The 17,863-nt window shown below is 36.5% G+C and overlaps 1 protein-coding gene across 1 annotated transcript in view; it reads left to right on the top strand.

Moving 5' to 3' along the window:
- Window positions 1–17,863, top strand: part of LOC138711813 (alpha-tocopherol transfer protein-like) — a 56,385-nt gene that overhangs the window by 31,915 nt on the left and 6,607 nt on the right. Inside the window, exon 5 of the mRNA XM_069843065.1 lies at window positions 7,398–7,508. Within this exon, the coding sequence (XP_069699166.1) occupies window positions 7,398–7,508 (111 nt within the window). The remainder of the gene's footprint in view (window positions 1–7,397; window positions 7,509–17,863) is intronic.

Below are 17,863 nucleotides of genomic sequence, written 5' to 3'. Positions count from 1 at the left end.
TATTATAAAAATTCAAATGAATATCACAAAAAACTCCTGCACGATGGGGAAAAACTGAAATTATATTTGAATTCAGCACGAAATATTCTTCTAGGAAATGTTATTTTACTTCTTGTGAAAGAAAAAAAGTTCATTTTTGTCGACTAGTGTTACGTTTGTATAAAGTAAACTATCCCTTGTATTAATCAGGGTTTCCAGGCGTCCTGGATTTCCCAGGCTTGATCTCAATTGTAATGGTGTTTTCTGGATTGAGATGGAAAAAGAATTGGAAAATGCAATGTTTTGCCAAAATTCCTTATTCATTTCTTAATATCCTGTCCAATCTACGTTGAATGTTCTCATCATCGTCACCTGACACTTCCTATCAGGCTCTATTGAAATAAAAACTATAGGGCTATAGTGTGTGTAGGTATTATAACGTACAATATTTTTATTCTTTACTCTCTTTCGAAGTTGATTTAATTAATTATTGATGGTATCTGAACCTTCTAATATTATCGGTCTTTTTGTATATAGATCGGACTAATATGACATTATTTTTTTTTGCAGACTTTATCAATACATCCAACGGAATTTTATAATCTAGCAAAAATTTAACAAATTTTAAAGCTTAGGCCCTATACAATTAGTTGTATTGCAAATTTAATTATTAATTCAAATGTTTAGTGATTTTAAGATACGCGGTATCATCATCTGTCCTAGATTCCTGACGAGAGAATCTGGCAACCTTGGCATTTGTCCACCATTGTGGAGTAACAGCACGTGTGACGTCAAACGTGAAGGCCCAAGTTCAAATCCTGGTTGGGACACATTACCTGATTGGGGATTTTTTCTGGCGTTTTCCTGAAACAACTGTCGCAGAATTGCTGGGTAACTTCCTGCGGTAAACCTCGGACTCATTTAGCCATCATTAATTCACATATTATCATCATCATCATCATCATCATCATCATCATCCCTACCATAGCCCTGATTAAGTTCACGGTGCTGCGTCCTGTAATTGTACAAAAGCGTAGCCATTCGGCTATCCAATCTTTCACAGAATAGGAGGTGTGAGCAGAAAAAGTCTCAGGCTGGTGTGTAAAGACTTCGTGTTCTTCCTCTTTATGAGAGAGAGAGAGAGAGAGAAAGAGAGAGAATCATGGCATATAGAGAAAATTAACCTTTCTCTTAATTAACAGATTTTCATGAAACTTTGTACAGTAGTTACAAGTAGCCTAGTATATTTGTTTCATAAAGAAACTCTGATTACGTTTGTATAAGGTGATCTACCCCCTTATAGGGGGTGCATTAACAGAAAACTAAATTAATTTAGACAATATTTGTAACCTTCCTCCATTCTAAAACGGACTCATTGAGCAATACATCTAACATACAACAACTGTGTGATAAAGGGAAGTGACGGGCGATTGATGCTATCCAGGAGCGTTCTGTTTATCCTCTTGTACGGAAGAGGGACACGAAAGCAGTCTGAGGTTTATTGTGCTCACCATTTGTATTCTGTGAATGATTGGGTAGCCGAACGGTCGCGCTTGTGTACAAGTAGAAGACGCCGCAGCGTGACCTTAACCCGTGCTATTGTATGGAGAATGTTGACGATGTGTAAGTTAATGATGGCGAAATGATTCCGAGGTAAAACGCCGAAAGTTACTCATCAATTCTGCTTCTATTAATTAAGAGAAAACTCAGAAAAAAATCTCAAACAAGTAACATTATCCAACCAGGACTTGAATCCGGGCCCGCCCCTTTCAGGATCAGACGCGCAAACCGTTACTTCACAGCGTTGGACATCCAGGCGCTTACAGCGCTACAAAGAAATTTCTCTAAACTCCAAATTCGCTAGGTTCCCCAAATGTTTTTCTACTGATAGAACTGAACATGTTTCCAGAAATATTTCGGCATAAAGAATGTGATCCTATCTCACCCTCAAAATGTTATACGTCTATGTAGACTTAAAACATTACACATAAAAATTATAAAGCTATTTATAAATAAGAAAGTCATCGAATAAATTATACGTTATGGTTAAATTATAAACGAAGTCCGAATGTCGTAAATTTTTATTATAATTCAAATTGTTATTTATTGGCGAATTCAAAACCTTTTGTTAAAATTCGTACGAATTATAATTTGTTTGAAATATTAAAAATGACAATAAGAACGATGTTAGAGATATGGAAATAAGTTAATAAATTACTTCAATTATTTATTTATTAAACTAAATGCATAAACACTTTTGTTTAATTTTATGGTTGAAAATTTGAATTGTGTGCAGAATTATTGCTTGGCTGTCAACTTAACATTACGTGCAGCAGCAGAGAATGGCTTAAGCCCACGGAATAAGGCTGGGTCTTGACGGGAGACTAAAATTTCCTACACTGGATTTCAGACATGTGCTATTCATAGACATTTCGCTAGCCCGAGCTACGAGCGTGCTAAACTAGCCCCGGGTATCGACTGATTACTTGTACAGGATTCATACGAGGGGGATCCAGGAAATAACGACCGTTCGCGCATACCCGCCGCGCAGCTGACTCCCCTTCCTTGTTTGAAGGTCAACTGGCTTCCTTAACATGTGTTCTCATAATGTTGTGAGTACTGGTTGCAACAAGTCGCCATTGTTCATTTTGTGTTACTTCAAAATGAACGACGTGATTGATAATCCCGCCGACTGTGAGGTGAGGAGTGTGATTCGATTTTTGAATGCCCGACATTTGAAACCTGCAGAAATTTACCGGCAATTGAAAGAAGTGTATGGTGATACTGTAATGAATGAAAGAAATGTGAGAAAATGGTGCGAAATGTTCAACAATGGGCGAACAAATTTCCACGATGAAACTCGACCCGGACGCCCATCACTCATCACAGAAGACCTGAAGACTAAAGTGAACGACAGAATCTTGCAAGACAGGCGCACATCACTCGACGAATTGCATATTGCCTTTCCTGACATTTCTCGTTCTTTGCTTGGTGAAATTGTGTCGCAACATCTTGGCTACCACAAAATCTGTGCACGATGGGTTCCACGGCATCTGAGTGACCAACACAAAACTCGGAGAATGTCCTCAGCATTGACATTCTTGATGCGATATCACACAGATGGAGACGCCTTTCTTGATCAAATTGTGACTGGTGATGAGGCCTGGGTGTCTTACAACACCCCAGAGACCAAGCGCCAATCACGTCAGTGGCATCATCCATCATCACCCAAGAAACCGAGAAAATTCAAACAGACTCTCTCAACACAAAAAGTCATAGCTACTGTCTTTTGGGATCGCAAAGATGTTCTTTTGCTGGATTTCATGCCAAAAGGCACTACGATCAATGCAAATCGTTATTGTGAGACTTTACGAAAACTACGGCGAGCCATCCAAAACGAGAGGCGAGGAATGCTTTCGAGAAGAGTTGTGCTTCTTCACGACAACGCCCGCCCGCACACTGCTGCTTCAACTCGAGAATTGCTGGATCAATTCGGTTGGGAAATCTTTGATCATCCGCCCTATAGTCCAGACCTTGCTCCTAGCGATTTTCACCTTTTCACTAAGCTGAAAGACTTTCTGGGTGGTACGCGTTTTGGAAGTGATGAAGAGATGAAGAAGACAGTGAACACCTGGCTTAATGAACTGGCGGCAGAGGAGTATAACACGGGAATTGTAAAGCTAGTGAACAGATACGACAAATGTTTAAATGTAGGTGGTGATTATGTAGAGAAGTAAAGGAAGCTTCAGTTATGTCAAATTTTTTTTTGATAAATATATTTTTTTAATTATTACAACAAAACGGTCGTTATTTCCTGGATCCCCCTCGTATCATATCATGAAGCCAACACTGGTTTATGAATACGAAAATCTTTAGTTCGCTGATCATTCACCAGAAACCCGCGCCAAGATTGTCTATAAATACTGCCTCTAGTTTCTATGTTAAGACGGCAAGTAGAGAGGTGTCGCTGAGTAGCGAGGAACTAGATGTCTGAGATCTAGTATTAGGATATTTTACTCTCCTGTTAAGACCCAGCCTAACACTGCCAGCTCTGACTGTTATATCTAGAGCTAAACAGCTGTGCAGAGTTTGATTACAAAATACAGATATCCATCACACATGGATATAATAGGAATTACACATATATTGACTTTCTAAACAGTTGATAGACTTTAAATGGAATTAAAATAAAGATATTTGAAATAAATAGAACATTCGTATTCGAGAAAATAAACTTACATAATTGGCATAAGCATATTGCATTTGATAAGAGCCTATAATATAGTATGATTAAAAATACTATATGTAAGTATACATTATTTACGTCTTATATAATTACCATTAGACATTCTCCTGGTGAAATAGAAGAATTCATCACTGTGCAGAAAAATATAAAACACTAAGTATAGTCCTTAAATATATTATTAATATCCGTGGTATTTGGTATTGTATTATCTAGCTATGCTTTTCAACATCTGGGTTATGTAGTGTCAAAATTCAAGTATGAAAATAGTTGAACATTAATTTTTGTCAAGAAACGTATATCGCGCCTCAAAGGTTCCTTTACAACCCATAAAATATATATTTCCACCACAAGCAGTTGCATGTTTTTTTTTTAATTTTCATTTTTCTTTTTCTTCTTTAAGGTAAGATGTCAACATAAAATTAATTTCATTTATCTTCGTTTCTTTTAGGAAAATATCCTTCTACTGAGAAGTTGCGAAAAATGTACACCTAAATATTCAGAAACTAAATATTTCCGTAATAACCTAAAAAAGTAATAAGTAAATACCCAAAAATATGAAGGATCAAAAGTGTGCAAAACTATATTTTCTTAAATCAATTAGGAAAGAAGTACAGTTAAAATTTCATTCCGTTATATCTAAATCAAGTTAAAATGTGGAAGTGAAACATGGGTTTTGAGTTCAGAATAAAAATTAGAAACAGTACAAATGCGCTTTTTTGAGATCAACTCTTGGAGCAAAACTAAGAAACAAAATCTGGAGTGAAGAGATCAGAAGATAGTTGGAGAAAGAGAACATAGCAACTGAAATATGAATATATAAAGATAAATGGAGACAACATGTACAGCGGATGGTCAGTAGTAGATACCCACATAGTGCCCTACTGTATAGGTGAACTGGTAAACGTGACCTAGGACGTCCGAAGATGAGATGGACGGATCAAAACAGAATTTAGCCTCGGAACGGGTTTCGGCCCATTCCTCAATTTGGCAGAAAGAAGAAGAAGAAGAAGAAGAAGAAGAAGTAGTAGTAGAAAAAGAAGAACCTAAGTAGTATATTTTCTAAAATATTATTATCCCATCAATTTTAAAATAATAATTTTCAAAATAGTGTGTGCGAATAATGCCTACCCACTTCACTTGTGTGATTCGGGTTCCGCATACTGCGGATAGAAGGCAGGACTGTGAGCCATTTTCAAATTGTACACCACTTCGGCGGGCCACGTTGTACATGATGTGTAATCTGTGAAGAGTTATGTCGTGTATTAGGGTGAGTGTATGTTAAGTGTTTGTGTAAGTCTAGTGTAGAGAATGGGTGAGGATGATGATGAAGGTGAGGAAGAGAGAAGGGGAAACCCGGTGCCGGGACGTAGCCTACTCTTGTCGAATAGCGCCAAGGGGTCCGCCAGGCTTAACGTCCCCATCCGACGGACGAATCACTGGCAACAGTGACATATGCCTTCCCTTCATATGTACTGCGGAGAGATTTGGGATTTAACTCAGGCATATTGGTGCACAATTTAGTGATTAGAAGTTGTGCACCGCCATTCTAATCCCGAGGTAGGAATTTTACAAGAAAATTGTTGACCCCGCCGGAAATTGAACCCGGGTCGGCTAGTCTGGAGGTAGACACGCTACCACAGAGCTAACGCGGAGGATATTTTGAAGATAATAGCTAATGCTGATATAAATACATGAAACAATTGAGTGTGCACAAAATAAAAAAAAATATACATAGGTCATTCAGTAATTAGTGGCAACAATGTTAGTGTGTGACGCTATCAGCGGTAAATGATACAAGCTGATAACAATGAGAAAGAAGAGCATCTAATGTGTGTTATCTGTGAGTTTGAAAACAATAATCTCATTTATAAATTATTTGTAGTGAGTTTAATTTGTAGACTGTTATCTGTAGCGCTCTAAAATGTTTAGAAAATACGAACAAAGATTGCAAGAGGCAAGAATGCTCGACAATGCCATGCAGAATTAGCCTACTGCAAGCTTGTGGTAGAGACACCACATCGTATCGTGGGCGAATGCATTTCGCAGCGGAAGAGAAGATGTTAATCAAAAACGTGGGGCTGGCAGACCATAATCGGCAAGTGAACGCTATAAGAGCACTGCTGGAAGAACACCGTTGTTGGTTATGATTTTGACGGTATCCTTCTCACTTATTCAGTTCGTGTCGGAAATCGTGTAAATGGTGCTTAGTGCAGTTACTTTCTAGAACTTTCTCTCGCATAGCTGCACCTGTGGTTAATTTACTTCGCAGATGGAACTGGGATGTTCTGGAGCATCCTCCATACTCTCCAGATACGAGTCCATGTGATTTTGACCTTTTCCCTAAAAGTGAATTGCCACTTAGAGGAGTTCGCTTCAGAAAGACAGGCAATTATAGCAGCAGTAGAGCAGTCTTTTCGAAGATTAGCACAACAAGACGCTGTGGATGGCATCCGTCGTCTCCCTGAGGTGTGGAGGCGGGTTCTTCATGTTGGAGGAGATTATTTCTGAGCACTGCAACAATGTGACTGTTCCAAAAATGCTTTCTTTGTTGTTAATTCAAATGTTGCCACTAATTACTGAATGACCCATATATAGGTCTATGTATCTTCTTCATTTGAAAAAGTCTGAGCTATCCTAAAAATATACACCAAAATATCTCCTACGTCTGAAATATTTACAACAGCCTACATATCGTTTCATATCCAAATATTTACAATAGAAACACGTAAGTATTAGAAGAAATATTTATTCTCTCATCAAATATATCAAATCAACCATTTCTAAATTAATTTTAAAGTCTCTTAAAAATATTTATTTGTTTATTTACGAAATTTTTCCATATTTTCATTTCAACAAGTTTTTTTCTTTCAATATTTGGAACAATGGATCTCTTCACGTTTAATCGAAGAAGTACCACCGTACTGCAGTCGAATGTATGGATACATTTCTGACCACGTGACAGAGCCAACAACGCGCTCTCAGCTGCCCCTCACTAGTGCCTGTACTGCTCACTGCTGTTATTGGTCCAGTAGATTTTTGGTTGGCACCATAATTTAAACCAGGGCCTGGTTTAAAGTGTGGTGCCAATCAAAAATCTATTTTATACCATTTTCTCAATACAGGGAATAGGTAATGGTCCATAATATAACTTGTTTTAAATCCTATTTTTCAGAAAGCATTCAGTACGCGGCTGAAAGCGATCCACATCATCAACGTACATCCCTTTGCTGAAGTTATCGTCGAGTTAGTCAAATCTGTCATGTCTTCTAAGATTGCGGCAAGGGTACGTGGATTACAACACATCTTTGGCGTTTGACATTATGACTCTAGGGACCGTTCCATGCCCTAGAAGACTACAGTAGAATTTCCACTGTCTTGGACGATGCGTGTTCATCTAGCAAGCGAAGTACTTGAGTGCTCACACGACTCTTGTTTGGTAAATTTAGGGGGAACAAAACATGGACTACTTTAACAATTTTATTACACTAATATTTACTATTTCAATTTACAATATCTTAAAGAACGTAAGTCGATACTGGTCAAACGTTATTTACACTATATTTACAGTCTTGTATATTGTCATGCAAAGTATTTTATTTCACATACTACAGCCTTGTATTTTTGTAAATGGTGCATAATAGTGTAAATAATGTTTCATCAATGTAGCCTATATTCTTTATGCTAGTGTGAATAGAGGAAATAGCTTATTATAATGTACATAATGTAAACGACTGTCAGACATTGATTACTTTTAGAGCTGATTGTCAGAAAAACTGCTTTTTGTATCTAGAATTTGATTTTTCTTTAAACATTACTTTTGTAGAATATTTATTTATAATATATCAACTTTCCTTCATTATGTTAATCATTCTTTAACCAAATTGCCTTATTTAACACTATGTTGTAATATTTTAACTCTTACAATTATATGTAAGTAAACACATCTACATTTTACTCCCACTATCTTTTCAATTGGTTATTTTACACACTTTATTAACAGATATGATTTTCTATCGTCTGAGAGAGATAAAGGTGATTATTCCGGCCAAATGAGTACAGGATCTTAATGGGTTGAGGTGAAAACCCGGAAAACACCTCAACAACATATTTGTCCAAACCAGGAAATGAATCCGGGCCAGCTCGTTTCGATTCCCGGACACTTTGTCACAGCTAAACGTACCACGGACTTCTTGTCACAGATTTTTTGTCACAGGGCTATAATGTTACATCGGAATTAATATCATAAGGAGAAGAATGTCACATGGCTGCTTTTCATGAGAGTTTCACGTCACAGCAGAATTTATGTGCAGCATTGTTATAGGCCTATGTCATATATCGTTTTATTGATATTTGGAAAGAAACAGGTAAATCTATTGTGAGTTTAAGATATTTTGAAAATATTACAAAATATATTACTTTATTGAAATTCGTAAAGGAACAGATAACTCTAATAAAAGTATCAGCTATTTTACAAAATATTAAGAAATATATCGTTTTATTGAAATTTGTAAAGAAACAGGTAAATCTATTGGGAGTATTAGATAGTTCACAAAATATTACAAAATATATCGCTTTATTTATTTTTTTATATAAAGAAACAGGGAAATTTATTGTGAGTTTGAGTATATTTCATAAAATATTCCTGAGACCGTTCAAAATGCACCTGCAAATTGTGTCCAAGTGTTCGCACATGTTGTAAAGTCCTCTGTTCATCATTATATTCCTGATACCTTTCAACAATCCTTTCGACCCGCTTGTCGAGTTCCGAGTATTTTTTTCTTTTTGTTTTATGATGAATGTCCCCTCTCCAGTCTTTTAATTTCGTGATGTGTCTTCGCGACTTTATTTTGTAGATGTTCAACAGATGATAGATTGAAGGACGATCCTTGCCCACCATTTTGTTAATGCGGCTATGCCAAACCTCACATGTGTTAGTCGTACGCGGCAAATTTAAAAGAGCTCTATAATGAGAGTTCCATGTTCTCGGAAGGAACATTGGTGTTCTTCGCCCTCTACCATATCTTCATCCTCCTAATGTCTTACGGTTCTTCTCAATGTTTCCTCCTTCGGGAGCTTAACATTCGTTTCGCTGGACACTGAAGCAATCGCATTTAGAACAATCGATGAATAAGGTTCCGCAGACGTGGCGGCTGTACTCTTAATTTCTTCTTTAAATTGAGCAGCATTGCAGATTCCCCAATCAGGCGCATGACTATGTTCTGTTTCTCATAGCACAGATGCTCCATTCTCATCATTTGACGTAGTAATCATTGCAGCACATCCATGTCTATCAACACATCTCCATCGCATACCATTTTTCACTGGCCTATGTTTGAGGTACATATAATTACTCCTTATAAATTAATTTCGCTGTAGGTATGAATTTTGTTTCATCTATATTTTCGAAATTTAACTGCACTAATTTTTAGTTCTGTTAACTTTAATTTTGCTTATGTTACCATAAAAGCCATTTTGTTTGTGTTACCATAGATGACATTTATTTTGTTCCGTACTATATTGGCAATATACAATATGTACTGGCAATCTAAATATCGTGACATACTGTAATGTCCATGTGACATAATATTTAGTGTGACGTACTGTACCTGTGACAATATTAATATTGTGACAAAATATCTGCATGACATTTTAATACACTGTGACGAAAAGTCCGCGGTACGTTCTGGTTGTGACAGAAAGTCCGGACAGGGCTGGCTTCACGTTCACTCAAGTTAGCCGTTACTCAAGAGCGGTGGTCGGTATAAATATTATTATTATTATTATTATTATTATTATTATTATTATTATTATTATTATTATTAATCCATTTTCCATGCATTTTTGGTCCCTATAACCATGGCATGGCACGTCCTCAGTTTGGGGATAGAAGAGGTGGGTAGCTGTGAATACTGTATATTCAATAAACAATTGCGGACAGTCGATAAGGAGTGTTCCTTCAGATTGGGGCTGAACTAAGGGCTAACAACCCATCACCGTAAAAAAGTGCTTATTACGAAACCTGAACATATGATGGGAGGATAATATTAAATTGGATATGAGGGAGGTGTGATATGATGCCAGAGACTGGATTAATCTTGCTTGGGGTAGGGACCGATGACGGGATTAATTGCGGGCGGTCATGAATCTCCGAATTCTATAAAACCTTTCCTAAGTAAGTATTATTCAATTCTTTACTATATTGCTATTATTCATATCTGCTATGTAACTTATTCTTATAATCTAAGGAGATGAAGCATGGATCCTGTGGAAGTATGATGAGAGAAAAATAACAAGTGAAATAGCCTACGCTTCATTTGACTAACAGTAAAGCTTCTCTAGTTCGGTTCGGTGATGAAATGAAGATATACTGGAAAATCTGGGTGACACCAGTCTTGAATTTCAACCAATATTAACAAAAAATTGGCAGCACTATCTTAAGAGGATGCCTCGAACAGGGTTCCTGAAGCCTTCATGCAATATCACGCACGTGGCAAGAACGATTTCCAATATTTAACCATTAAAAACATGGATAGTCCCAAACTTTAGGTGGTACTTGTTTGATACACCTATCTTATAGTTATAACATTGGAAATTTTTTGAAGAATCTTTGTCTCATCCGATGAAGAAATAGCTTGAGAAATCCAGTGTTTCTTTCAGATCGTAACATTTCTTCAAGGACTGACTCGTAGAGGGATGATGATTATGATGACGATGATGGTGATGATGATGTATTTTTGTACTGACTGAATGGAAGAGAAGGCCTTATGGACTTAACTCTGCCAGTAAAAGTAAATTAATGAAATACTCGTAATTGAACAAATAATTTAATTTGTAGGATAGATCATCGTAATATCAGTCTTTTTCACTTCAATTCATTATAAAAGTCTACGAGGTCTACTTTTGAATCATGAATAGAACGTCAATTGCAGCACAAACAAGATGCAATTGTTCCCTGATAATATCTGTGGCACGCCACGAACATTACGTCACGTAAATATAGTCTACGTAGAGTACAACTTGCCTAAACTCAGTACGCCCTAGGCCAGAAGACGGTCCTTAATTTATTCATTCATAGTGTTCTGCCAATGGGCAGGTCTTTCACTGCACACCCAGCATTCTTCAATCTTTCCCATTTTCCTACTTTTTCTTAGTCTCCACATACGATCCATATATCTCAATTTTGTCTAGCGTCTGATATCTTCTTCTCCTCCGAACTTTTCTTCTCTTTACCATTCCTTCCAGTACATTCTTCAGCGGCAGTTTTTTCTCAGCTAGTAGCTAGTCAATTCATTTTTTCCCTGATCTATTTAAGCATTATTCCTTCTTCACCCTATCTTTCTAGCACAGCTTCATTGTCACTCTTGCTAAATATATATATATAGTATGCCTACTAGCTCATTATCTATTGCTATTCAAAACCTGAATCGTTGCTTAGTTGGCAGATATAGCCAGGGTCGATCTAAAACAGTGACCTCATCATTTTCAAATAAGTATGTAAATGTCTTCATAAAAATACGAAGAAGACGGCTTCTAAATTAACTCACTTCTGGTTAATAAAGTTATATCGATTACCGTACTTAATGACACTTTCAGTCCTAAGCCATTTAAATACCCCCATTACTATGTGCCGGAAAGTTTTTAGGGTTCGAAAAAATTAATAAAATTAATAAATTTAGATATAAGTATATGAAATTTTAACAGCTATTAAATAAACATATCTACTTTTGTGTATGATCATAGTTATATTGGTACTTACATTTAATTCTGAGAGCGTCTTGTTGCAGGTTTTGGCACATTATTCCAAGATTCCATAGATAATTCACACTAATTACATACATATAAAACACACTTTTGACACTAAACATTACACTCTTTCACATCCAGTTATCTTAGAATTAGTTTCTTTTCACTGCTACTCCCAGTATTTCACTCTTGTATGGTAGATTTCGAAGGAATTCCCGATGCAAAGTCCCACATCGCATCTCGTACAGTAGATGGTCGTGTACTTCTGTGTGGCCTTGCCAATGTGATGCTTGCCTCTATCTGCACAAACTTTGCACGTACCCTGAGTATGAACTTTTTTTTCGAACCTGTACCAGGAATCCTGTGAGGAAAATGATCTTTTCCAACAAGCCTACCACCAGCACTTAGACGTGATTGTTTGTCATTTCCATCCCTACACTCGTAACAAGACTCTCTGCAACGTTTGCGATGAACTTGTGAAGTGTCAATTTCTTTACACATTTTTTGCGATGCAAATATGCGCATTCACAAGTGCAAGATAAAAGAACTGAAAAAAAAACAACTTTTCCTACCACTTCAATGATTTTATCTGAAAGGAATAATATGAAAGCATCTGGTCAGATTTATCTACTCCTATTTTGAATTTATTATTGAGGAGCGGATTCCTATGTAAATAATTATTTTTCTTGCTTGTGATAAAACACAATTAACAAAGTTAAAAATTCCGAATGTCAAGTTTCAAGTCTAAAACCCGAATTTTATTTCACATAAAAACACATTTTCACAAAAAAATTATGTAAATACATATTTTCAGGAAATCTATTATAAACACATAAATCTTGGCGTTTTTTAAATTAAATCATTTTTTACAAGATCTTTTAAATATTTTAAAACTAAATCAATTATATCACTCAGATATACGTTATCTTTTTAAGAATGCTTGGTTGCTTCGTGTTTCTATGGGCTGTGTAGTGTATCCGTGATCCATTTTTGTAATAGTATCGCCTCAAGTTCTGAGAACTGCTAGGTAGCATATCAGTGTTATTATATGAGAATAAATTAACATGGACAAGGAGGAGAGATTTTGCAACACATAATTAGGAATGTTTATTGTTGCTGAAGATGATTTCATTCCGCGCTTTGTTTGTGAAACACAACGGATAAGAGCTCGGGTATAAACATTATTTAATTTAAACAAATCTCTCGCCTCTCGTTCATGCCTATGAAGTGAGGAAATACATCTTGTTGTGATTCCCCGTTATCGGACCATAAGCAAAAGCTGCGTAGTGAAGACGTGGTGGCGTTGCTATAGGAAGCTTTTCTCCGACATTGTCAGTCAGTAGCAAGAAACATTTTTTTACGTTAAGACATATGTATATTAGTCTCTTAAGATGACTAAAATCAAATCGAGTTTTAGATCGCGTCTACAGCAATATGTAGATGAATTTAAAAACATTTTTACTACCGACGGAAAAGTGTTATTTTGCCAACCATGTGGTAAATAAGTAAGTGCAGATCAGAGCTCTCACGTAACCCAACATTTGTCTGGAAACAAGCACATTGCCGCTGCTTCACATGTGTATTCACGGCAAAACGGTGGATATAAAAAAAATGTTTAAAGTTGCTCAAGTATTGGAGGGTGTGCCTGTAGGTGAAAATGACGGTGTAGGTGTTTGTGACATTCCTGTCTTTAAATATGCACGTCTGACGTCCTGTGATGTGGAAAGATTGTTTTCACAGTATAAGTCGTTGTTCAGAGATAATGGGCATGCATTTGTGATGGAGAATTTGGAAATGACCTTTGTTGTTCACTGCATTTCTCGTACAACTAGGCCTACTAGCAACTGATACTAAAGTGTGATTGGTGAGTACCTAGTAACATTTTTTTTTCAAGCTAAGTAAGGTATTTTTGTCATATTAAAAAAATATATACATATTTTTTTATTTTTAGCAAATATTTTGTTACTTTTTAGCACATAAAAAATAAATATATTTAAATTTTTTAGCACATAAAAATCCGCTCCCTATTTATTATAGTCCACAGCTGCAATGGGTTTTAAATGTTTGATGCTCACCTTTCGATGTTGTTTCAACAACGTGATCGTCAGGGGCAGTGCTTAGTAAATATACATCTCGTACATCACGCCATTTTATAGCTAGGAGATGATCTCTTTATGCAGTCAGTTTTTTTCCCTTTTTTTTAGTTTATCTGAAAATATATATTTTGAAATTTTTTTGCGATTTTCCATAACGGTTCCTACTGCTTTTGTTTCAACAGTCCACAGGCGATCGAAAAGTATTGGACTTGTAAAATATCTGTCCATATAGACTTGTGCCATTTGTTTGTTACTGGTTTACATAAGCTACTGACAACACTGAAAGCAGTATTACAATTTGCATCTGTTTCGTGTGCACCAGCATAAACTTGGAGACTGTAAACATATCCACTATTAGCCTCGCATAGTTCATAGATTTTTATTCCATATTTATGAGGCTTTCCTTTTATATAAACTCGAAAAAATATTCGACGCCGAAATGGACAGAGAGCCTCATCTATAGTAAGATTTTCGTCTGGAGTGTACACGTCTCGAAATTTCGTTGTGAGGATATTCAAGAAGGGCTTTATTTTGTAGAGAGGATCGTAGCCAGGCTGGTCTCTGGCGACACATCTCTCATTGTCATTAGCATTGTGAAAATTGCCAGGAATTGACCCCGAGACATCGCAACTTTTTGTGTAAGTAGTGCGTAGAATTGGCTCTGAATTCCAGTAGTCCCTTAGAGACGGCTTCTTTACAATTGCGAAAAATATTTTTATTTCATTGATAGACACGTCTTTCCATTGAGCACATGTACATTTTGGTTTGATAGGGCCTTCTTTTTTCTGATATTGATTTGTTGCTTGGCATATTTATTTGTTTCTGATTGAATTTCCGAAAATACTGAATTAACAACAAATAAATTGAATACATTAATGACAGAGCTTTCGTCGTTTATTAGAAAATCTGGGTTCAGTCTCGGCTTTCCAAAAAATGTAGGTTTATTTACTAACTGAATAGTTTTGTTCCACCTTGAATTTGTTTCTGTGGGATTTATAGAAGCAGCTCGTTTTTTTTCGTCCCCACTCTGGTTGTGGTTCTACTGGTAGGCCTAAAGGTTCTGTTTCTGGACCTACTGGTACAGATTCAAAACCCCCAATAATTTAAAATTATTAATCAATCAATAACAATTCCCATAAGAACTACAGAAGAATAAGTAATTAAAGACTTTAAATCCGTCTGACGTATACAACTTAAACTAGCAATTACACCACCAACTAATCTGATAGAAATCCAAATATAATTAAATATAGACAAATTAATTAAAATTACAAATACACGCAATAAACCATACTGTTTCTAACCCTCCTGTTTCTGGGCGAATAAAATCTTGCTTCGTAGCAAAACATTAGATTCCTTAACCTCATAATCTGAATCTGAACTATTCAAAATTTCACACAATTCGTCACTCGTTACATATCGCGGCCGCGAAGTTGCACATTTGTACTCGTCCCTGTCTTATCCATTACGCATCGACCACGCTTCTAGGTGCCAACTGGAGATATTGTGAAACTTTTCCTTATAAGGCATTCTATATTTACTCTGAGGTCATAGAATTACAGCTGGAGAATGTTATCTTATGAATGCTCACATAAACATTACTTCAAGAAAAATGTTTCTCTTTAAGCCACGCTACCAGAGGTACAGCACAGAACTCCAGATGGGGCAGCATTTAAATACCATAAGCTAGAGTCCTCTGCTTTATAAAACTAATACTATATGATCAGAGCTATAATACGGCACAAGATTTATAACGGTACCTCATTTGGTTCTCTCAGAACTAATGTTCCAACTTAGCGCGCGAGATTTGAATAAGTCGCTCAGGTTGAAGACGCTGCAATACATTGTTTCAGAGGGCATAACTTAAAGTCTAATTAAATTGATGTCTTTGCCATATAAAACTAAAACTAAAAAGACTGACCTACAATACAGTGTAACATTCATGTTGAAAACTTAAACGGTTTCAGTGTAGTATATTTTTAAACTTGTAATGGTAATAGTACCATGACCGGCGTCTTGGAAAATTTAAACGCATGGTAATATTACTATGGCCGGGCGCAAAGTGATGAGGATTGAAGGGAATCTTTTCTAATACGATGCCCTGGGTTATGTGGCTGATAGATCTAGAACAGGCTTGCTTAACGTGATTGGCTTTGGGAGTCAAACACTATTTAGGCAGCCCGGACAAGAGCCAGATCACTTCGAAAACGTTGAATTTTAGAAAATTCTCAAATGAATAAGGATATGTCAGTACGTGTTATTATACTTACAGTTAGTGTACAATATGTTTAATAAAATTAAGATTTGTTAGAGTAAATTACTGATAACTGTATCTTTAATATAGGGGTTGCCGAAAAAATGTATACACAATTCGACAGGAGATATCTATTTCATATATTTCAAAGTTGGACCGAGAAACAACAGTAATATGTAGTATGATGTCCTGTAAACAGATGGGACTCACATACGTTGTGCTATAATTTTTGCGTTGCTGCGCGACAGGTCAATCAACAACAAAATGGAGCCAAGATTATCGTTTCAACAACAGAAAGCAATTTTGAAGTGGTTTTGGAGAATCGAGAATGTTGTTGAAGTTCAACGGCAATTGAGACGTGAGTACAGAACAGAGCCAACGCGATTAACAATTGCACGCATTCGTGACAAATTTGAGACTCATGGTATCGTATACGATATTTACAAGAGCAGATCTGGGACACCTCGCATATCAACAAACTATGCGTCCTCGGCTATGGATTTGGAACGTTTTGAGCACTCACCGCAGAAATCTACAAAACAATATGCACGTGAGACTGGCATTAGCAGAACCAGCGTATTTCATATTATTAAAACAGCAAAGTTGAAAGTTTTCATCCCAAGACTTTTGCATGTATTAAATAAAGATGACCCTAATCGGAGAATGCAGCATTGTAAGTGGTTTCGGTACATGGTGCAAGAGGATGAGGCCTTCGTAGGGAAAGTTGTTTGGTCCGATAAGGCACAATTTAAGTTTAATAAAATTCATAACTGTGTCTACTGGTGTGCAAACAATCCACATGTTTTTGTGGAAAAGACTGTTAATTTACCTGGAATTAATGTTTGGTTTGATTGTCAGCTAGGGGTTTAATTGGACGATTCTTCTTTTATGGAACAGTAACAGGCCAACTGGAAATGAGGAATTTTACTTCCAACAGGATGGTGCACCACCACATTACCACCGAAATGTACGTGCGTACCTTGATGACAATCTTCCAGGGCACTGAATAGGACGAAGAGGTCCGATTGAGTTTCCACCACGTTCTCCGGATCTAACTCCGTTGGACTTTTAACTATGGGGAACTCTTAAGAATGTTACATAGCCTAGAAAACCAGTTACACTGACAGCACTTCGGGAAGATATTGAAACGCCATGTGCTGCAATCGCTGAGGACACTTTCGCAAACGTTGCTCGAACAGTAATTCAACGTACTCAGAAGTGTATCGACGCCCTGGTGGACATTTTAAGCAACTGTTGTGACTGTAAAAGTCTAAGTTGGTTAGAGCTCATCATTTTCTGCTTATGTGAATTCAGCTTTGTTATGTTAAAGTAATTTTTCAACGCCCATGGTGGGCATTTTGAACAACTGTTGTTACTATAAAAGTCTAAGATGATTAGTGCTCATCATTTTCTGTTTGCGTGAATTCAGCTTTGTTATGTTAATATAGTTTTTTTTTGCAGTGTGTATAGGCTACATTTTTTGGCACCGTCTGTATTTTGAGAGAACCAGAATTTGAATTCTAATCAAAATCATTTACAAAAATA

The sequence above is a fragment of the Periplaneta americana genome, chromosome 13, assembly GCF_040183065.1.
Source record: "Periplaneta americana isolate PAMFEO1 chromosome 13, P.americana_PAMFEO1_priV1, whole genome shotgun sequence".
Classification (NCBI taxonomy): domain Eukaryota; kingdom Metazoa; phylum Arthropoda; class Insecta; order Blattodea; family Blattidae; genus Periplaneta; species Periplaneta americana.
The sequence above is the reverse complement of the archived record's forward strand: the minus strand, read 5'-3'. Positions and strand labels throughout refer to the sequence as shown.